At 51.4% G+C, this 23,444-nt stretch overlaps 1 protein-coding gene across 1 annotated transcript; it reads right to left on the reverse strand.

Moving 5' to 3' along the window:
• Positions 1–418: 418 nt before the first annotated feature.
• Positions 419–22,851, reverse strand: XKR7 (XK related 7). The gene is made up of 3 exons (XM_041733495.1): positions 22,265–22,851; positions 2,652–2,854; positions 419–1,451 (listed from the first exon to the last, which is right to left on the reverse strand). Exons 1-3 carry the CDS (start codon positions 22,849–22,851, stop codon positions 496–498), a joined length of 1,746 nt encoding a protein of 581 aa, XP_041589429.1. The 3' UTR covers positions 419–495.
• Positions 22,852–23,444: the final 593 nt, after the last annotated feature.

The raw sequence follows: 23,444 nt of genomic DNA on the forward strand, positions 1-23,444 counted from the left end.
GACCTTCTCCATCCTTCTCAGAGATCTGTCCCCAAAGAAAGAGCCCCCCCCCCCCACGCACACACATACATACCCCCTGAGGAGCACAGGGCCTAGGTCATGGGCCCTAGACAGTGCCTTTTCTCTGGAAGGTCCACCAGGAGCAACATGTGGGTGACTCCAGGCAGGGGAGAGGGTGCAGTGCCCCTGGCACCAGATGTGATACGGAGGCCTTCATGAAAGTGGGGCAGCTAATGAGGAGTGTAGCACCAGTTAATTCCCTGGACCCTAGTTCGGGGGAGTTTAGCAAATGGGCCACAGGGCTGAAAACAGGGTCTAGGGCTGGGGCCTCCACAAGGCTGTCCCCTCCCCTGAAAGAACCCAATGGTAGGCTACTCCACCCCGGGACCAACAGATCCACACCCCTTTAGCTGGGTGGCCCTGAAATTCTGGGCTCAACACTGTGGTTGATGTGGGGTCAGCCAAGCCTATCCCTTTCTGCAGGGAGACTGTGGCCTACACCGTGGTCTCATACTCCAGCAGCTCCTGGGAGGTCCCCACACTCCGGTACTGCAACCGAGGTGTGGCAGGAGAGGAGTACTCCAGCGCCAGAATGGTCTTCCGGAGCCTGCGGTCAATAAAATGAGCATCCCATGCAGGGTACTTCTTCCGGGGCAGGTCAATCCGAATGACAGGCCCCTCTGTCCGCAAAGGACGAGCCACTGGTGTGGGAGGCAAGCCAGGCCGCACCTGGAAGACAGGTGGCGTGGGGGTCCCTGCACGCTCACCCCCCACTGAGGGCCCTTCCCTCTCAGCGCCTGTAGTCCTTGGTAGGGACCTCGGGGGACTTGTGACAGCATCAGCTGGTGGGCCACAGGGTCCTGGGGCCTCCGGGCAGATGCAGCCAGCTGCCTGGGGACCCAGCATGGGCCCATTGGGGTGCAGGAGGCAGTAGTAGACACACATGAAGAAAATGCCCAGCGCAAAGCTGGAGGCCACCACACAGACCAGGATGAGCGAGTGGAAGTCGGTGGAGAAGTTGCGGCTAGAGTACCAGAAGCCAGTGAGTGCGGCATTCTCAAGCAGGACGATGCAGTAGTAGAGGGTCATGCGGCGGCGGCTGCGGCCCTCCTTGACATTGAACCAGCAGAAGATGTAGATGATGCCCACCACCATGTTGTAGATGATCTCCTCCCACTTGGACATGCAGAAGTCTGTTTCGCCCTGGATGACCCAGAAGGTCATGACGCACCAGTGAGCCACGATGAAGATGCCAAAGTAGAGCTTGTAGACACTGGCAAAGAGCGCGAAAGCCAGGCTGCGAGCCGCGATGGTGAACAGGTGCCACAGCACCTGGGCCACGGCGCCCTTGTAGGACAGCGGCCGCTTGTCGTCCCGCGAGTCCCGCAGCACCTTCTGGTAGGAGGCCAGCGTCCAGGCCAGGGACACGAGGGAGGCGGATGTGGACAGGGCTGCAGAGACAGGGTGAGGGTGGGGTGGGCTGGGTTAGGGGTGGGTCTGGGTTGGGGTCTGAGGAGAGGGGGAGGGTTCTGGGTCAGGAGCTGGGTTCTGAGGAGGTGTGAGGGAAGGGTCTCTCTAAATCAGGAGGGCTGGGCAGAGGGCCTAGGTGGGTGGTCTTTAAGAGCAATGATGAGAGCAGGGAGAGTGGATGGGGCTGGGTACTTCTGCAGGAGCAGGAGCATAAAGGCAGAAGGAAGATGGGTGACTCTGGTCTCCATAAGGTACAAGGCCAGGTCTCTAAGAATAAGGGATGTTGGGATTCAGGGGTCTTGGTGGGAGGGTGGGAAATTAGGGTCCAGGATTCTGGGAGTGAAAGAGAAGGTGAAGAGTTGGGGGGGTGTCATGATTAGGGCATGGAGGAGCCAGGAGGGGACTATTTGTAGCTACAAGCCACCAGGGTGAAGCTGGGGGGTGGAGAGGGCTATCCAAGCTGAACACAGCTGAGGGTATGAGAAGAAATCTGTGTTGGGAAGTTCTGATTGGGGCCCGGGAACCTGGGGAAAGCGTGTCCAGGAGCCAGAGGTGGTGATAGAATCTTTGAGGTCATTGAAGGTGGGATGGACAGTGTCTGGGTGGGAGGAGCATGGGGGACTCTGGGATATGGCTTTTCTCTGCCATAAAGGGTTGGCCTGGTCTATGAGAGGGCATGGGGACCAGGACTAAGCCTGGGAGGCGTCCTTAGGGAGTGAATACCAGTGAGGGGGCTGATAAACAGGCTCTCTGGAGACTGAGGGTGACTGAGCAAGTCTGTGAGTAGGGGAGGGTCCCGGAGAGATGCCATCTGGGATCAGGACAGTTTGGGGGAATGGGGGGTAGGGTCTGAGGTGTGGTGATGGGGTCAGAGGTGTTTTTGGACTTAGCAGAAATGGGGTCTGCTCTGCCCTGGCAAGGGGGAATGGGGGAGGATGAGAGTGGGGACACCCCGGGGGTCCCAAAAGGAGGCCAGGCCCCTCCCGACACGGAGGGTAAATGGGCCGCTGGAGGGGACTTGGGTGTCTCCAGAGGCCTGGAAGGTAGTGAGAGTAGCGGGGGTGGAGCCTCCAAATCCCTGATAGTGGGGGTGGTAGGAAGGGTAGTGGGCCCCCTGTAGCAGACTACGGAAGCGGGGCGAGCCCTGGGGCGCGGGCTGGGTGGGCGGGGGCGGAGCTCACCCGGCAGCAGGTCGGGCTGGCCGCCGCGGTGCACCAGGAGGCTGAGCTGCAGCACGAGCTGCGGCGCGCTGCGCAGGAAGGTCTCCAGCAGGCGCAGCATGCTCACGTCCGCGCTCTCGAACAGCATCCGCCAGTAGAAGTGGCGCCGCAGCCGCTCCCCGCGCCAGCGGCTCTGCAGCCCCAGGTACATGGCGCGCAGGTACCTGCGGGAGGGACGCCGAGCTCAGGCCCCCGCGCTCAGCCCCCTTGAGGCAGGTGCGCGGTGTGTAAACGCTCCCTGCGCTGAGCACAGCCCGTGTCCTCGGCTGTAAAATGCGCCTTTGTAAGGATCACCTCGGGGGCTGTCGTCGTCGTGGGGCGGGGGGGGGGAGTGGGGATCCCGGAATGGGCTCCCTAGCTTAAAGCACTGGCACAAAGTAAACCCTTAGTTCAGCATTCTCATCATCATTATTGCTCTGGGGTCTGCTTTCTTTGCGGTATTCCTAACTCCTTACCGTGCACTGAAGTTCCCATTATTGTCCTCATTTTATAGATGAGGAAACTTAACACCCAGAGAGCTATGCCACTTGTCCAGGGTCACACAGCTAGGAAGCAGGGGAACCAGGATTCAAAGCCAGATAGCCTGGTTCCTTCAGGAACAGTCCCTGGTGCCAACCCCCAGCTTCCTGACTTGATCCCCAACTACATCCCTCAATGCCCAGTTCTTCCCCACAGGGCACAGAGAAGCTGCTCATAGGTCCCCTGACATGTGAGACTTCGATGCTTCCTCATGAGCTGCTTCTTCCAGCAAATTTCATGGCTACAGCTGTGCTGCACAGGCCACAGACCTCAGCTCTGAACGTGCTCCCTCACCTCTGGGCTTCTGCACCTGCTGTTCCCTCTGCCCGGAACACCTTGCCCTATCTTCCAACCGCGCTGCAGCCCCACACCTGGTAACTCCTGCTTTTCTAACAAAGCTCAGCTTTTAACACCACCTTTTCCAGAAAGGCTCTGCTGACCACTTTCCACCTGGGGTAGGGACCTCTCCAGACAGGCTTCTGTCTAACCCACTGCGAGTTGTAACTGCCTGCTAATGCATCCATCACCCCCAGACTGGGAGCTCTGTGAGGATGACTCAGTCAGCTTGCTAACTGCTGTACTGTCTGTTCTTAGCACACAGTGGGTGCTCAATCTGTGTTGGCTCAAAGAGTGAATGCATGCATGATTGCAAGTTTGTTTCAATTGAATACAACTCTGGTAACCAAGTAGGGAGTAAGGAAAGGATTCTGAAGTCCTGAGTTCAAGTGCTCACTTTGCTTCAACTACTATGTGATCTTGAGCCAGAACCTCTCTGAGCCTCAGCGGAATCCCTCCCAAATTGGCTGTGAGGATAAAATGGGTTTTAAAATGCTCTCCACCAATGAAGTGCAGTGCCCATGTAAGATGAGAAGGGGCCTGCCACCCAGATCTCCAGGCGTGCTTTCCCCTCTCTGCCCCCATTCTTTGCCCAACAGATCTTCCCCAGGCTGTGCAGCCATAGACCTGCCCCCAACTCCCGAATTCTCTGATTCATGGGGCAGGCACACCCTTTGCTGAAACCAGAGAGCACTCTTCTAGATGTTATCTCCGCAGAAATCAGGGAAGAAAATCCCAACAGAGATTCAGTGATCCTATTACTTGAATCTGAAATTGGAGAACCAGGTTTTGGGGAGGTCTACTCCCAGATGTGAAGTGCTGGCATTTTTAAGATGTTGTTTGGGAACCTGGGGACCAACTGTATTCAACTGTGTGTTGCCAATTCAAGAGAGGATTCACAGTACTCCCTGGAATTTGGGATCAACTGATACCAAGAGTTTCCCCAAAGGAGTATTCCATCACAGAAATGGGGTGGCCCTCCCTAGGCCTCAGTTTCTCTATCTGCCAACAAGAAGGATGGGCTTGATGACTCTGGAGATCCTTTTAGAGCTAATGCTCTGTGACTCAATCTCTCCTTTCCATAACATGGCCAGAAACATCCCATTCAGGGCTCTCCTCCTCATCCCTGTGTCTTCCCGGCACCAATCAATGGTGTAGACACACCCTCGACATGACACACACAGTGTGGAAACAGCAGCTGGGAAGGGGAAGAGAAGCAGAATCAACAAAAGCAAAGGCTCCTCAGTCTAACTCTCCATTCTGATGCTAGCATTCCTTCGGCAAACCACAGGCCTTGTGTGTTTACACCTCCTGCTTCCACGCTCCCCAGGATAGGGAGTCCCTACCTTATGAGGCAGGGCAGGGCCTTTGCCTTGTGAGCTTCTCCAAGACTGGACCGTGTTTCTTCTGGTATGCAGAAATTTGTTTCCCTGTACTTTTCATTCTCTGGGCCCCTGACTTCCTCCCACATAAGAATCCCAACAGCCAGAATCACTGATTCACATACCAAGTATATTTTGGATCACTTGTTGGGTGTCAGGCCCTGTGCTTTAAGTATCTCACAGTCCGATGGGGCAGAGACAAGATAAGATCTGACTTGCTGTGGAACCCAAAAAAGAGATGGGTAACTTTAGCTGGAGCAGGGAGGAAATCAGGGAAGACTTCCCAGAGGAAGAAACATTTGATCTCAGTTTTAAAGCATAGGTAGGATTAGAAGGCACACAGGAGGTAGAAGGGCATTCCAGGCGGAAGAACCAGCCAAGATCAGAGCATAGAGGCATGGCCTTTTAGGGATATGGCCAGTGATTTGCTGGGCATGGAGGGGTGGCTTTTCACAGGCAGGGGCATAGGAAGATTAGAATTGTGAAGGGCATCAAATTCCGGACTGAAATGTTCATATTTTATTTTAAATCTGAGTTCTATCCCACAGTCAGGGGAATGTGATCAGCTTGCTGGCTTAGAAAGCTCGCTCTGGAGGCTGGTTTGGAGGAAAGCCAGGAGAGGCTGGGGTTTGGTCCAGGCCTGGGCTGACAGGCTGAGCTAAGGCAGGGCACTGAGGGGCAGACAGCAGAGGCAGAGATGGCCAGGAGTGGGGGGCTATGGGAGAGACCCGGATGGGCTGCAGGGCTTCTGGGGAGCCCAGATCACAGACCACCTTTCCCAGCCTCCATCTTCCCCCAGACCTGTTCCCTTCCCCATTCCTGTGGCTCTGGGTTTGAACAGAAAGGAGAGACCAGCTGGTCCGACGTGAAGGGGCCTGGGGAGTTGGGGGAGGGCGACACCCTGGAAGTTTCTCTCAGGCTGGAGGACCATCTGTTTCCTGGCCCGGGTCAGCATGAGGGAGGCCCTGGGCCGGCCAGCATCCATCACCACCTGACAGGCTGCCTGCCCACCTCCCCGCCCACTCCTGCCCCCTCCTCTGCCAGCTTCCAAGGCCCCTCGCCCCAGATAACCGCAGACAAAGGGCTCACCCAGCTCAGGGCTGCTGTGGGCTGAGTGGGGAAGGGGAGGGGAAGAAAGGAGGCCCCGAGTTCCCAAAATGAAGCATTGGGCAGTGTGGAAAGACCACACTACAGTCTGGGGATGGGAGGACCTGGGTTCAACCTTACTCTGCCCCTTTTGGCAACAGCACCCAAAACCGTGACTGTTCCTTCCAGCAGGTACCAAATGCTTGGTGCCAAGGGACTGTGAGGTTTTCATGGGCCTAGGAAAAACGTTGGAGGCCTGGGGAAAAAATTGGCTCTAATACACAGGGAAAAACTGCAGAATCAAAATTAATAAATGTTTAATTAAATGTCTGCAAAACAGAACATGATATCAGCCAATCGACTGCAATTTGGCTTTTATCTGGTTATATATAATTTACATTTGGTGTTTGATGTGGCTGCATTTTAATATGCTTGATAGATGTGGGGCTCACAAAGGTTTTAAAACAGCCCTGCCCAGGACATGTAACCTAATTTCCCTGTGCCTCAGTTTTACCTTCTTTGAGAAGGGGCCAGCACTCACCATCCTGCCTGTGTCACAGCCGCTGGGATGAGGATCAGAAAGGCAAGATGGCAAAATGCAGGGCTTGTGGGTTTGCTTCCCAGATGCTGTGTGGCCTTGGGTAGTCTCTTTGCCTCCCTGAGCCTCATTTTCCTCTTTGTTGTGAGCATTGGATGAGGTGATGGGTTTGAAAGTAATTTGCACACTAAGAGGGGTGTGCATATAGAGATTGGGAGTACATGCTAGGTGGAGGCCTCTGGCTCCTCCAGATCACCAAGTAGCCTCTCTTGAAACCTCCTCCAGGAAGCCTACCTATTCTACTCTATCTGAAGGGAAGTTGGAAGAAGCTGATTTTCACCACAAACAGGACCAACACCACCCACAAAGAAGGATGCCTCATCTCAGGGAGAGGAATCCAATCTGGGGGTGGGGTGCATCTGGTCTCTAACAAAAGGCATCCCCGACGGATCCATTCTCTCCACTGCTACCACCTTGGTCCAGACCATTATCATCTTTTGCCTTCTCGGTGGGTTCTGGGTATCCACTCCTGCCCCCCCTGTAGTCCATTCTCTACGTGGCAACAGGCAAGATACTTTAGAAACCAGTCAGATCATGTCATTCCCCTTCTCAAAACCTTCCAAGGGCCTCCCATCACACTTGGAATAAAGTCCAAGGGTTTTCCCTTGGCTTGCAGGCCCTAAACCATCTGGCCCTGCTAGTTTCTCTCCTACTCTCAAGCTACTGCTTCATTTGTTGTTGGCACTCTACCTGCCCTGGAGGTTCCTCAAACACAGCCTAACGTTCCTGACTCAGGACCTTTGCACTTGCTACTTGCCCTGCCTGGAACACCGTTCCCCAAGACCCTCCCATGGCTAGTTCCTCATCAGCTCTTGTGTCACCTTCTCAGAGTGGCCTCCTAGGTCACTCATCCCATGTGGACCCTGCACCCTCACTAAACCACTCTCAACTGTCACATAGCCCTGTCTGAACTTTGTAACATACGTATCAAACAATCTTATTTATTAATTTACATATTGATTTTCTGTTTTACCACTGGCTCTATGAGGGTAGGGACTCAGTCGGCCTTGGTCACCTCTGTCTCCTCAGCATCAGTACATGTAGTAGGCACTCAATAAATATTTGTTGAATGAACAAAGGTGAAAGAGTGTTTGCATGTGTCTTTCTCTTGACCTTCAAGGCCCTAGGGCTCCATTGCCTGAAATTGCTTACTGCCGGGATACTCCATGGGCAGGCAACTCCTGGCCTCACTGATTCATTTCTGTCCTTCCTCATCCAGGCAGGCTTCCCTGATACATCTTAGCCTGTTTGGGCCCCCCACAACACTGACTTAAACTGTCCAAGGCCAGTGTGAACCAGAACGTAACAGACAGGTTTACCACTACCCCTTTTACAGTGTGGAAACAGGTGCTCAGAGATCTGTTTTGGATCTGATTTGCTGACTACCCCTCTTGTGCTCAGAAAAGAAGCATGTCCAGGAGGAAACTGGAAGAGCAGAGAAGTGTGTATTGTTGAAGGTGGGGTTATGGGCAAACAAACAAACAAAAAAACCACACACAACCCTAGGGAAGGGAGAAGTCAGCAGGTAGGGTGTGAAGTCTATTACTGAGGCATCCAAAAAGCTATCTTTTCTGGACCCCATTGCCTCTGGGAACAGGCAGGAAAGTGTAAGAAATGGACGGAGCTCGTTCTCTGTTCTCCAGGTCTGGTTGCCTTTGTGACCCTGGAACATTCCAGCATTCCCCAGACCTGGGGGGCTCCTCTTATAGGTAGAAGGAAGGAGGAAGGATGAAGGTATCTCATGTCCCTGAGAAGCCAGGAAGCTTCTGGGCCTAGTGTCTAGGTCACCCTGTGTCTCTCCTGTTTTTGCTTCTTGTGTCACCTGGAGTCTCTAGTACCAGTCAGGATTTCTGGTCTGGGCCTCAGTCTCCATGTAGACGGCCAGCTTGGAACCATCCCTGGGTCTGCCCTCAGATCCTGGATCTGGGTCACTGTCTCTATCTGTGGCTCAGCTCAGCCTGTTATGTCTGTGTCTTGCATGCAGGGTCAGGTTAGCCTATTTATTCACCTGCTTCTCTGTCAATCTGGCTGTCAGACAGTCTTGCCCTGGGACCCTGGGTCAGTCTACCTCTCTGTCCCTTGGAATATGGGTCATGTGGTCTCGCAAATACTATGTCCATCTGCTAGACTGACCCTCAGCTCTTAGGTCAGCCTGTCTGTCTGCTCTTAGAGGCTGGGAACATCAATCTGTCTGTACATTGGATGTCACGATAGCTTATCTTTCCCTTTTGGATACTGGGCCTACTTTTCTGTCTGTCTCTAGAACTCTAGCTAGACCTATTGGTTCGTCTGTCTGTCTTTCAGTCTCTCTGCTGCCTGGTCCATCTGGTGGTCTGTTGCTCAGCTCGTGGCTCGGCACGACTGCCGACTTTCCTGCCGCCCTCCCCTGCCTTCCCCCCATCTCCCGACTCTGGGCCTCTGTCTGTCTGCGTCTCTCACATCCTCAGCTCCTCCATCTGTCGGTCTCGGCGTTTCCGAGTGTGTGTTCTCGCCCCTTTCCACTCCCCCTCATGGCTCTGGGCCAAAAACACAGCAGCTTCCAGCGGCTCCCGCACTCGGGATCCAGCCAGGAACCACCCCCTACGCGGCTCGCTCTCTGGTTCCCCACCCAGGCCAGGCACCCCGCACAAGTGGAGCCTTACCGTTCTGTGGGTCTGTAGGGGGACGGTGTGCAGGCGGTCATAGTAATGGGAATAGCAGCTCACAGTTAGTGAGTGCCAACCGGACACTAACCTTGTTATACAGACTGTCCCTTCCTCACAGCAAATCCTTGGGGTGGGCACAATTACTACCCTCATTTTACAGACGGAGAAACTGAGACCCACAAAGGGAGAGGGACTTGTATAAAAGTCACACACCCAGGTAGTGCCAGCCCTAGGACTGAAACTTGGCTCTCCCTGGGCCTCTGCCTCGGAGAAGGTGGTTTGGTTTCCTGGAAAGCGTGTGGTATGGCTGCCAGGGAAGACCCATGTTGGATGGGGATGGACCTAAAAGCTTTGCCTGGAATGGCAGGGCTTCAGAGAAAACCGGAGGATGGGTGACAGTAGTTACCAGACCAGGGGACCCAGGCTCAATCCTTCACTGGACTTTCTGGGAAAGTCCAAGTCCTCCGGAGCCCTCCATCCTCCTCTGCAAAATAAGCCACAGGAACTGTATTCTTGCCTACACCCATCACCCCACCCATCCAGTTCTGGTAGCATTAGGGCCCAACAGAAATATCCTGAACCCAAATGCTTCCCTCCACCAGGTGGCAATACTCTGGCACAGGCCACTAACTACAAGTGTTGGCTGCCTCCCTCCTCCCTGGTCTCCTTCCTTCCTTGCCCTCTCTGAACATATTCTTATCACAGCTGAGGGATCCTGTAAAATCCTAGGTCAGGTTATGCCACACCTTAGAATAAAATTCTCACCATGACCTTTGAGGCCTAGTGGGATCCGGGTTTGTCCATCTCTAGGACCCCATCTCCCTCCACCGTTCCCCTTCATACCTCTCCAGCTGTTTCCTGAATACCCCAAACCCTTTCCAGCCTCAGGGCCTCTGCATAGAAGGGGCTTCACTAATGCCTGGCAAATTCTCTTTCTTTTCACCTCAGCTCAGTGTCACCTCCTCAGAGAGGCCTTCCCAGATCTCTCTTACTCCCCGTCCAAAGCACTTCTCCCTACCCCTCTGGCCACCTTCTGTCCTGTCACTCTGCTTTCTTTTCTCGATTAACACATATCACAACATGAAATGGTCTGATTTCTTGCTTACATATTTGTTGTCTGTCTCTCTGATGATGCGGGGATCCTGGTTGTCCTGTTTTCTGCTATGTCCCTAGTGCCTGGCATAGTTAATGTTCAATCTATATTTATTTCTTGAATGCATGAATGTGTGGATGTACTTTATACACTCTGCTTTATAAGTTCCCCCAAGTAAAGGCAGTCAAGTGCAAAGAGAAAGAACTCCAGCTTGGGAGTTAGGGAGACCAGAGTTCAGATTCTGGATTCATCATTTACTGTCTGTGTAGTCTTGGGCAAGCTCCTTTCCTCTCTGAATGCCTCAGCTCATGCCCACTTGATGGGGTAGCTATGAAACCAGAAAGTGGTGCTATGCATAAAACTGACTCAGAGGACCCAGCAGGAAGAGGAGGCCTCGTAGTTTCCAGTTTAGTTTCTGGCAGACCTGGGATCTGCTCCTAGGCTGGCTTTTCCAGGGGCTCATCGAATCTGTCCCCAGGAGGCAGAGGGTCAGAGAAGTCCCTTTCCGGGTGTCTTTGTCCATTCTCTGAAAACAACTGCTGCTCATGAATGTACTTGAATGTACTTGGCTAGAATTCCTCACTACAGCCCTGGGAGGTTTTGTGGGCACAAGAGTGAGCAAGGCAGACCCAGCCCACTTGGTGTTGCCCAAGTAGGAAACCTGGACGTGGTTTAAGTCAGCATGTAAACTGGTAACGACAAACATTCCATGGGTTCCAGACAGGGCCTGGCCCAGCTTGCAAAGGCGTGGCAGTCAGGGAAATCTTCTGCAGGAGGTGGCTGCTGAGCCATGATCTGAAGCAGGCACAGGAATTAACCAGGTGAAGGAGGGAGAAGGGGAATTTCTGACAGAGGAACAACACGGGCAAAGGTCCTGAGTTTCAGGGAAGCAGTAAATGGTCAGAATGGTTATAGCTCAGAGAAGGAGGTGAGAAAGTGAGAGATGACGGGGCCATGGTGAAGCATTTGCTCTGTATCTTAAGAGTGATGGGGATCTGGATGGCTGGGTGGCTCAGCAGTTGAGCATCTGTCTTCGGCTCAGGGCATGATCCTGGAGTACTGGGATCAAGTCCCACGTTGGGCTCCCTGCATGGAACCTGCTTCTCCCTCTGCCTGTGTCTCTGCCTCTCTCTCTGTTGTCTCTCATGAATAAATAAATAAAATCTTAAAAAAAAGAAAAGAAAAGAAAGAGTGATGGGGAGCCACAGAGAGGTTTTAAACAAGTGAACAATGGTGGAGCTGGCTAGTACCTGAGCATTTTAGAGGGAGCACTCTGCGGGGAACCGAGGGGAGAGAGGGGGAAGGTGGGAGATCAGTTACAGGTGAGAGTTGAGTATGGTCCCCCCAACACCCTCCCCCAGGAGGGCATGGACTCCAGAAGCAAGTAGCAGGCATTTGGAGAAGTGACTTCTCCAAGGTCAATAGCCAGATGCATCAGAGTTGCATCTCAAATCCAGAATGGTGACTCTTCCATTTCACCACAGGGAGCAAATCAAGCTGAGTCAGGCCCTGCAGACCCAGATGCAGTCTGTTCATTCTCTGGGGAAAATGGCGGGGGGGGGGGGGGTCCCCCTTACCTGCACTGGGACCTACCAAGCTCTTGTAGGGAATGGCCTTGAGGCTCCCTCCCCATCTGTCCACCCCTCAATGTTGAGCACTCCTGTAAGGATGCAAAATGGGACCTTCCTGGGGTTGGCAGCCAAATGAGTCATAAATGTCAGAAAAGAATGTGATTTTACACGTTTGGCTCCCATTTCGTGCAGTGCTGAAAGCTGGGCTGTTTCCCTCCTCCTTAGCAGCCCTCTACAGAGTCACGGCACCTCTTTTTTGCTGGGCTAAGGCCAAACATTTCCCTGCCACTAATTTTAGGCTCTAGCTGAAAAGCTGAGACCCTCTCCCCTCCTACCCACTGCCACCAGCTCCTCTTTTCACTCAGCAGGGAAGCAGGCAGCCCCTCTCCAAGCAAAGCATTTGGGACTGAGTTCCTACCTCTTTTGTCCTTTACAGTAAGAATACAGCCAGACTTCTTCCTCTCTCTGGGTCTCACTTTTCCTATCTGTGAAATGGGTGCAGAGCAGAAACTAAAGCCCAATACTTCCATACTCTAGCCCAGCACTCTTTGCCCTCTACCCTTTCTGTCTTTTCCTGATATCTCTGGGCAGAATTGTCCCTGTGTGGTAGGGCATGAGCCAGGGGGAGAAGGGGGTGAGAGTCCAGTCTCGTGGCATCTGAAAGTACTTGGAGACCAAGGAGGGGAGAAAGTACCACTTCTATCTGTCCCTGGTGTATGAGCTCCTAGAAGGTAGATAGGCCACACTGTTATTATGGGGTACTCTGGGGAAGGATAGATGGGCACCTTGTCTAGAAAGCAGAACAGCTCTAGCTAATTGCTGCCCTGGGAGAATGTGAGCCCAGTGTGGATGGAATTTCAGTCTTTCAAGAATAGATGGAAATTAGAATATTTGTGCAAAAAAATGTCCAATTTGGATATGTTAGCAATTGATTTTTAAAAACACCATATGAATTTTTATTTATTTATTATTATTATTTTTGTTTAGAGAGGGAGAGAAAATGGGGGTGGGACAGAGCGAGAGTGAGAGAGAGAGAGAGAGAGAGAATCCCAAGCTGGTTCCACACCCAGCACAGAGCCCGACTTGGGGCTCGATCTCACAACCCTGAGATCATGACCTGAGCCAAAATCAAGAGTCAGGCACTAACTGACTGAGTCACCCAGGCACCCTTACCATATGAATTTCTAAGAAATTATTATTCCTTTTTTAAGGTGTGATAATAGTATTATGTATTTTAGTTATACTTTTTAAAAGTTCATCTTTTTTAGAGAGGTACTGAAATATTTATGGATGCAGTGATATGATGTCCCAAGATTTGCTTCAAAGTAACATGGAAAGGAAAGAAATGGGCTGGGGTCTAGACACCTATGTTCTCCAATATCCATGTGTCCTATATTAGCCACATGTGTCAAAATTAAATGAAATTTAGGATTCAGCATCTCAGTCACACTAGGCACACTTCAAATGCTCAGTAGTTCCACATGGCTAGTGGCTACCATATTGAACAGGATGGGTATAGAGCATTTCCATCACAGCAGAAAGTCCTATTGGATGCTGCAGGCCTAGATGAAGCAAGGTTGGCCATGAGTTCATTGTTGAAGCAGGGTGGTGGCACATGGGGGATCATTATCCTGTTCTCTCTACTTTTGTATATTTAAATTTTTTCCCATAATGAAAAGTTTCATCAAGCAGTAGGGAAAAAAATACTGCGTGGGCCAAACAAACACATCCTCAGGCTGGATGTGCTCATGGGCCACTGATTTGCAACCAGTGATCTGGCAGTTAAGCCCCATAAAGCCTTCAAGCTCGATCCACAGGGTCTTAAAACTGTAAGGGGCTTTGCAGATCATCTAGTTTGCCCTCCAGACACAGGGCAGGAGGCCCTGCAACAGCTTCCCTGCCAAAGTCAGCCACTTTTGTCTGCATGTGTGTGGCCATGAGGAGTTCACAGCCTCAGGAAAGGCCCGCTCCGTTCCTGGGCAGCTTGATTGTCAGGGTATCTATCTTGCTGCTATTCAAACAGATTCTAACTCCCTTGGACCTTGGGTTGTCATCTGTCCTCACACAATCTCTGGAGATACAGAAGAAGTCTTCTTCCTTGAACGACTGTCTGTGGATGAGGATTAGCAAGCATTAGGACACCTGATGCCCCCTATCTTGTGACTAAGTAAGTGGGCTGAGCTGTTACTTGGGCCAATAATAATAGTGATAGCAGGAAATATTTTCTGAGCACAGAGTATGAGAAAGCCCCGTGCATTTATGTTATCTCAGGACGTGTTTACAAGAACCTTAAGAGGTGGATACTATCACCATCGCCATTTCACAGATGAGACTAAAGCTCTGGCTGCTGAAGCAACTTACCCAGGGCCATGCGACTAGGAAGTCATAGATCCAGGAGCCCCCAGCATCCCAAGCCCTCAATTACTCTGCCGTCATGTCCCAGTCCTAGGGAACTCAGCCAGTATTCTCAAGCCCCTGACTGGATTTTACAGATGGGGTAACTGAACCGCAGGCAATGAAGTGCCTTGCTCAAGATTCTGATTTCAAAGATTCCATTCAGTTCACATGAACATTTATTGAGCACCTACTGAATCCATTTCCTCAGCCACCCAGCTGCCACGCCGGCATCCTCCTGGGAACCTAGCCCCAGGGCTGTTCCTGCCACATCTTGTACAAGTACAAAGGCATTGCCTAAGCCTGCATTTGTCCACTGACAATGTGGAAGTCTGCAGAAGTAGGCCAAGGAGACCCCAGCTGTGCCCACAACTTCAACTTCAAAGCCTACACTGCCTTAGCACCCCCACATCAGCCATGGATACAGAGCCTGCTTCAACAGACTTGTGTTCTAATGACTGCTAGGGACCTTGCCAAAGCTGGCCAGGTGCAAGGTCCCCAACAGCAGCAGAGGGTCTGCTCTGGGCCAGTCACCATGGGGGCCAGAGAAAAGAAAGGGCAAGGCCTCGCCACCTCCAGAGGCTTGTAATCTGGTAGGAAAACCAGCTGGGTGGGCAGGCGATCACAGCAGAATATGATCAGGACTGTGGAGCTGAAGAGGAATGAGTAATTGTGCCTGGAGGGAAAGTCTGAGAGGAAGAACCCAGCATGTTAACAGTGGGTACTTTATATTCAAATCAAAATTTAAAAATATCTTTCTGATTTTTTTTCCTCTTCCCAAAGCAATACATGATTGATTGTGTAGTAAGAATATACTTAAGTAGCAGAAGGCAGTATTGCTTGGTGGTCACACATGTAGACTTGGGAGCCTGACTGCATCCCTTTAAGCCCTGGCTTTGCTACTTACTAACTGGGAGGCTGTCACCTCTTTGTACTGTCATTTCCACATCTGTAATATGGACCAATCATGCTAGCTCACACTAATTGAGCGCTTATGATATGTTGAGTCCTGTGCAAGGCATGTTCCTTGTATTTATCATTAAGCCTTCACAACGGCCACTTGTCTAGCCATGGGACATTATTATTCCATCTCATAGATGAGGAAACTGAGAGGTTAAGTGACTTGCCTGAGGTCATGCAGCTCACACATGGCAGACCAGAGTCTGAGCTCCACAGTCCTTGTTCTTTATCACCACACCCCCTACTCGACAGAATTGTGGTGAAGAGGAATGATCTCATTGAAGTTTTCTAGAAAGGTAACTAAAATTTTCAGTAATATCTGGCTTTTTAAAAGCAGGCGAATGAATGTATACATGTATTTCTTGGCTAATTAAAAACCAGAGGAAATCTTTAAGCAATATAAGAAATATCTAATTAGTAAGTAGAAATCTCCCATAACCCCACCTCTCTCCCCCTCCCCAAGATAATGAGGGGAGGGGAGTCTTCTTTATACCTTTTCTGTGCTGCCTGAGGTTTCAACAAGAGCATGTAGTTCCTTTATAAACAAACAAAACAGCTAAACAATTTCCACTTTAGATTAAAAACAACTTGCCTGACTGAGGAAGTGGGAGGTGAGGTCTGAAGAGTTGAGGGCAAAATGGGTTTGTTCGGGGAAAGCTTCTCAGAACAGGTGGCATTTGAGCTTGGCTTTGAAGGATGTGCAGAATTTCACCAGGAGAATGGGACAGGGTGTTGCTAGAAGGACTAGAGGCAGCTGCTCAGAGGCATGAAGGGAAAAAGTGTGTGGCTTGCTTTTTAGGGGGCTGGAGCAGTGAGGAGACAAAAGGGCAAGAGGCCAAAGGCTCTGATGGCAAGCTAAAGCATCTGGACATGCTTGAGGGGCTGAGGGGAGCCTGGGCTGGCCCTCTGGCTCCAGAGTAGTGGCAAGGTCAGATCTGAGCATTTGAAATATCCTTCTGGCTGCAGGTGGAGGCAGGATGGGGTGGGGTAGGCTGGGGGGAACTGGAGGCTGATAGGATTTCCCAGGGGAGGAATTTCAAGACCCTAACAAAGGCAAGGTGATGAATGGAGAAGCCAGTGTAGATCCCAACCCATCCTCCTTCTCCTCCCTAGGGACCTTCGCCCCAGCTGCCTGGGTTCAAAGCCATTTCCTGGCAGTCCTCCATCCTCCCCACAGGGCTTCTCCTGTGTGGTCTTTATAGATCAAACAGGGATGCTCAGCCCAACTGCCGCCGCTGTGTCTGTTAGGAGCAGCTCTAATGGCCTGTTGCAGCCGGATGGGCAGGGGGAAGAGGGTGGTGGGGGGTGGAACACCTCCTGGAGAGGGGTCTCCCAGGAGGTGGGTGGCGAGGCTGGCCCGGAACAACCTTACAAAGTCGGAACAGGGAGGAACCTTGTGGATAATCATCAAGTTCAGGGTGTTGTACACATGTGTCAGCCGTGGTACAGTGAAAACAAAATCCTAGATAGGTAACCAAAATATCAGAAAAGAGAAACTCAGATTTCAGTTGAAATGATGGTGTAAAGGCAGTGAAAGAGTTTAAAAACCACTATGGAATCCAAACCCTGACCCATTTTATAAATAATAATACAAATAGTAATGGCTAAAGAGAATTGCATACTTCCTGTGTTCTAGGCACTGTGCTAAACACTATGTATATATTATTTAATTTAACTAGTCCCTCCAGCCATGTGTGATAGGTACTATTATCTGAATGCCCATTTTGCAGATGAGAAAACCAAGGCACAGACGAAGTATGCCATTTGCCCCAAATCACAGAAAGTGGCAGACACAGGATATGGCTGACTCCAAAGTGAGTTTTTAATCATTAACATCTTGGCCCCAATGGGGAAAATGACAAAAGATGGAAAGATACCCTGTCCACTGAACCTGAAACAGACCCCCACCCTTGCGGCTACTACCCTGGTCCAGCCCCCATCTTCTCTCACCTGGATCATAGAGCAGCATCCTCCTAGGTCTCCAGGCCTACCCTGTTTCCCTCTGATCTATTTTCCAGCAGCCAGAGTGCATATTGTAAAACAGAAGTAAAAACCCTATTCCTCCTCTGCTTAAGTCCTCTGGGGCTCCCACTGCATGCAGAATGAAACCCTAAGTCCTCCCATGGCCTATGATGCCCTGCATGATCTAGCTCCAGCCAGCCTGTCCACCATCATCTCCTTCACTGTCCCCCAACTCTGATTCGGCCACACAGGCTTTCTTTTTGCTCTTCTCTTTCCCTTTGTCCTGGACATCCTTCCCTCCACACAGCTCACCCTCACCTCATTCAGTCCTCTTGCCCATATGGCATCTCCTGGCAAGTGCCTACCCTGGTCACCTTATTTCAAAGAGCCACACTCTCCTCCCTGGACCTCTATAGACCCCTGCCCTGTTTCACTTTTTCCACAGCAATTACTAGTTGACCCATTAGATCTCATACTATGTTTACAATACATATTATATTTGATTTTACTTATTTATCAGTTTCCCCCATTAGACTATCGATCTCTATGAGAACAGGGACTTTGTCTCATTCACCACTCTATTCCCAGTATATAGCACAGTGCCTGCTATACAGCAAGTACTCCATAGATTTGTGGAATGAATGAGTACAGACTAAAAGAACAGGTACCTTTGAGGCCCTCTTGCCATCCTGCCCCTTCCATGGCCAGATATGAAGTGAATAAATCTCTTCCACAGAGAACAAAGACCAGGGCTTATGGTCTGCTCACCTCCAAGGGTCCTGAATACTTAACAATGGGACCAGCCCTTTGCTATATCCTTGGTACACATTATCATATGAAACATAGAAACAACCCAAGAGGTGGCATTATTATGGCCCCTAGATTCCAAAGGTACAACTCAGGCACGGAGAGATTATATAGCTTGTAACCATCACATATAGGAAATGAACTGAGGACATTTGAATCCAGAGTCCGTACTCTTAACCATGAAGCCAAGAATATAGCTTTCTAGAGAGAAGAACCAGAAGCTGACTTTCACACCCAGTTGGTCACTAATTCATTTCAGAACTTCTCTTGAGTGTAGGGTTTGTGAGGAGGCAGAGGGAGCAGTGCTGGGGCATAGATGGAGTATTTAGAGGTAAGGCTTTCCCTCTGCAGGCCTGCCTGCCTGCCTCTTTTGGGTCCCCAGATCCTGACAGCCTCAGAGCAATCCTATGCCAGATCATCTCCCACTAATTGGCTTAGTAAACTATGCTTATCTGGGCAAAGCTTGAGCCCAGTGAGTTCAAGATTAGGGAAAGCAGGATTCATGGTTTACCGCTCTGCTGCCCACAGGGTCAGAGAAGACAGGCTTAGGGCTTTAATTGGCTTAACAACCCTGAGTGGCTTAACAGCTATGAGGGTTGGGGTTGGGGAGGTGGGGGGGGGGGGGGTTGAAAACACAGGTTGCTGTCCAGCTCACAGCCAGCTTCATGTCCCATCAAAGGATCTGTGTTTGATTTTCTCAGGGATCAATCTGTCTTTGTGTGGGGCCATTGCTCTGCAATCCTCCAATGCAGCCAGTGTGGTGGTGCCAGAGATAGGATTTGGGCTTGGGAGCTGGAGAAAGCTGGATTGGCACCTCACCTCCCCCCACTTCCTCAGCAGATGACCTTGGACAAGTTAATTGACTTCTATGAGCCTCATTTTCTTTTCTGATTGGGTATATCAGTTGCCACCAGAGGGTGGATTTCAGAGTAAAACGAGATCCAGTGTCTGGAGTACATCATACAGGGCCTAATTGGGATGTGGTGGGTGCACGTGAATTCCTTCCTCTCCTCTTCCTCCTCTTCCTTGGAGCCCCATTTTGTATTTAAAATAATAACACCCATTTCACAGGGTTTTTTGGGAACAAAATCCAGCCTATCAGTTGAACCCATGTCCTGTCATAGATCTATGTTATCTGGCTCCTCAAAGTACTCAGACTTTTGATCCAGCATTGTGTAAGCTTGAGGAGTTGAAAGATATTTTTATAATTCAGAATTGAAGGTGTGAGATCAGAAGGTAGACTGGCCAGTCTCCCAGCTTGGGTCTTGTAGGGCTCACACACACCTCTCCTTCTTCATTACCCCAGGTTCTACCACTCAGAACATCTGCACCAAGGCCTGCTGAACAGTGAACATGTTCATTGTGGGAACATTTCACGTGGTAAGCAAACATATGCCAACATTGCTTAATTTCTAGGAATGCCAGCCCCAGTGGCTTCTCTGTCTTGTCTGGGTTTTCCTCCTTTTAGCCAGACTTTCAGCCATTTTAAAATCCAGAGCTTTAGGAACAGGGGTCCAGAGGCTTTAGCTCTAATAACCAGTTCCAGAGTCAGACTTCCAGAAAGGGAAGGCTCCTAAGGTCATCAGATCTAATATTCTCCTTTCACATACAGGGAAATTGAGTCCCAGAGGTGGGAAGAGTCTCACCCAAGGTCACCTAGCAAGCTAGTTACAAACCCTGATGCAGCTGTGGGTTTCCTGACTCCCCGCCACCCAGCCCAGTCCTGGCACTTTCCCTACAATATACACTGTCTCCCCATCCTCGCCCACAATGTTCAAATCCCTCCCCCTCCTTTCACATTCTTATCTCAGTACAGCAGAAGCTCTGACTTCCTATCTCCTGGAATCTTGGGATCTCAGACTCATAATTCTTTGAGCTTGGGGGACACTTTAGTGGCAGAACTGCAAGGTGGATAGATTGAACCTGGGCTTTGAAGGCAGAGAGTCCTGAGTCCCAGCTCTTCTGCTCCTTAGCTGTGTGACCTTGGGCAAGGATGCCCCCTTTCTGAGCCTTCATTCCCTCGGCTGTTGGGTAGGAATGATAATACAACCACATCACAGGATTATTAGGAGGGACACAGGAGATGAAACAGGTAAAAAAGCAACCAGTGGGCTTGGCACAAAGTGAGTGCTTAATAAAATAACGGTTACAGAACTGCAAATTAGGGTTCTCATATCCCTAACGCCTAAGTGAGATCGTCCAGATGTGATCAAAGGGAAAGGAACTGGACAAACTGAAGCACATATGCCCTGTCTAAATTGCTACAGGCCTGATACTGCTGGATTCCTTTTTTTTTTTTAATTTTTAATTTTTCCAAGAGAAGCTAGAACTCTGGATTTTTGAAATACTATATAAGCCAAACAAGACTCTTCTGTAGGCCATATTCAACCCAGGGACCATTAGTTTGTCATCCCTGCAAAATCATCTTATCCCAACCCCCTCACTTTGCAAATGAGGGAGAGTGGAAGTAGCCCTTTTATCTGAGAAGCCATGGGCCCTCTGTCATCTCCAGCCACTGCCCTGAGACCCCCACCCCTACTCCCATGGTCATTTTTTGCAAAAACCTGTTTGAGGGAAATTCAGTTTATGTTTAAGAAAAAAATATTTGTTTCTTGTAAGTAGATTCTGAACAGGGGGATGAGGAGGTTTGAGGTAGCCAGTGAGTTAAGGGGCAGCTGGCCCACTTTAGGCTAAAGGGAAAGGGGGATGAAGCTTTGGCTACCAAGAATAGGAAGTTACCATTTCAGGATCTAAAAATATCTATCACCATCTGTCCACTCGGGCACAGAATGATAAATGCAGATTAGTTCCTGGATGTAGACATGAATATTTTTATGTGTCAAGCTAATAATAATAACACCACCTTGTGTGGATAGAGCTCCACCTCCGTTTTCCCCCAGGGCAAGCTCAATGGAATATACACATCATCTCAGCAAGCAATGGATGGGGAAACCAAGGCAGAGAGAAACTCAGCAACACAACAAGGGTGACACAGCAAGTGAGCAGCTGGGAAACCCTGGGAGTCCTGTTTCCAACCCTCAGCCCAGTACCGAACCTTCTAAGTTAGGCAGAATGTGTTAACAAGTAGCAGAATAAATATAACAACAGCAGTAATCACCCTTTACTCTCTACGATGACTTTGACTTTTTCCATGCTTTCCCCACATCTGTGTTCATGATAATCTATTACATTCCTAAAGTACGTTACAGTCTGCATGGCATTCACACAGACCTTCTCTCACCTGACCATCTCTCCCAACTGGTAAGAAAATGTGATGGGTAGACCAATGAGATGAGATAAGTAGAGACTATCCCTCATTTTGGAGGTAAAGAAACTAAGGCTTAGAGAGAGGTTTATTTAAGATCACATAGTGGACAAGTTCATTCTGTCAGTGCACAGTAGAGCCTAAGCTACCAGAGCAATTCTGATTCAAGAGGAACCCCAGGTTCAGAATTCCCCGTGTCTCCAATTAGCTTAGCTCGGCAGGCAGCCTGGAAGTGGGCTGCTTGTACAAAGCCTCAGTTTTGTTTTCCTGTCCTGGGGTTAAGGGACAGCTAGTGGCCGTCTAATCTCAGATTCAAGATCCCAAATCCCCTTGGTCTTGTTTGGACAAGGGAGACACTGGGGGAGTCCTAGGAAACAGAAGAAGCCAGACAGCTTCTCAGCAGGGTCTGGCATACCCTTAACCAGAAGTCCAAAAAGTTTGGGCGGGATATTCATTTAGCTGCCTCAATTCTGTTTCTCCCAGGAGGTTGGGAACGGACTGAGATTCCAAACTGGTGATGTTTTGAGAGCAAGGAAGGACTTCTGAGATCTTTCCTAAGCTGAAGCTTAGCATTCAAGCAGAGGAAGGGGTCAAGGCTGGATGGAGCCCTAGGGCCCTGTTCCAAGCTTCACACACCCCCTTCAGTCCCGGGCCCTCCTCATTCACACCCCCCCACCCCCCCCCACCCCCCAGGATTACTTTCTTTCTCTTCTTGCCCCATCCCTTCCTCCCTCAATGGCTAGATCAGGGGGTATGGCACTGGGGTTGGTCAGAGTTTGAGGGCAGAGGTCAGAGAAAAGCTGGCAAAGAAGAAATCAGAGCTGCAATAGGGTGGGGCGGGGCGGAGGTCAGGACGCAAGGGGCCCTGGAGAGGTCAGAGTAGGGCTGGGGCGGCAAGTAGCCGCTCGCCACCCCCACTCCTCGAGCTCAGCTCCCTCCACCTGAGCTTCTCCTACCTCCAGACCTGGCCGAGCTGCAGGAGGTGGACGAGGGTCTGCAGCAGCCAGACGCAGAGGCGGCAGCAGCGGCGGCGGTAGGCGCTGGCCGAGGAGGGCGCGGGCCCGGGACCCAGCTGGGGGCCGCCTTCTTTGGTCCGGAAGGCGGCGGCGCTGTCCTTGGTGCTGATGGAGGGCCCGCCGGCGCCGCTGTCCTTGGTGCTGACGGCGGGTCCCGGGGCGCCCGCGGGCTCCGAGTAATCGTAAACGAACCAGCGGAAGCTGAGCAGCTGCACGACCAGCGAGGGCAGGAGCACGAAGAGCAACGTGAGGCCGAAGTAGGTGCGCTGACCCTGCAGGTAGTAGGAGGCCGCCAGCCACAGGTCCGTGGCGCCGTCGGAGAAGAACACGAGCAGCGCGCACAGCACCCAGCAGCAGTCCCGCAGCTCGTAGCGCGGCCCCGGGCCCCCCGCCCCGGTCACTCCGGGGCCCCCGGCCGCCGCGGCCGCCGCCTCCCCGCGCCCGCCCGCACCGCTCCGGGCTCCTCCGGCCGCCCCCTCCGGCCCCGGGCCGGCCGCGGCCGCCGCTCCATCCGACTTCGCGGCCATGTTGGCGGAGCAGGAGGCGGGGAGCGACTTCCGGGCGGCGGAGGGGGTGGGGTGCCGAGTGGGGAGGACCCTGTGCGGGAGGCTCCCGCCTCCTCCTCTTCCTCCTCTCCTCTTCTTCCTCCTCCCCTCCACTTCAATTATTCATTCCCCTCGGCGCCGCCCCCGCCCCTCCCCCACCCCGCCAGGGCTGCGGCCGGATGGGGGCAGCTCCCCTGGGAAGGGAGGGGAGAGCATCCCAGGTCACCCTCTGCTTTCTTCCTCAGAGGCGTGGGGCCCCAGCCTCACGTCTTCGGCCTCTCACCCCCACCCCACTGCACTTCCTTATTTCCTCTTTTCTTCACCCCCCCACCCCCCTCTCCATCCTCTCCTCTTCCATTTATCTCCTCTGTTTACCTCCAGTGGCCTAGGTCTGAGGAGGGTAGGGGACGGGGGACTTGGAAGCAAGGGTCTGCCTAGGCGGGCATCTCAGTAACACTTTAGCCATCATTGGATGCTAACAAGCTCTTTCCTAGTTTCCAAAGTGTTTGCATATTGTTCCATTCTCGTCTTTGATCTTGCAGAGTCCCTTTTCCTATTGTCTTTTTCTTATTGGT

This window comes from Vulpes lagopus, chromosome 18, assembly GCF_018345385.1.
Source record: "Vulpes lagopus strain Blue_001 chromosome 18, ASM1834538v1, whole genome shotgun sequence".
NCBI classification, from domain to species: domain Eukaryota; kingdom Metazoa; phylum Chordata; class Mammalia; order Carnivora; family Canidae; genus Vulpes; species Vulpes lagopus.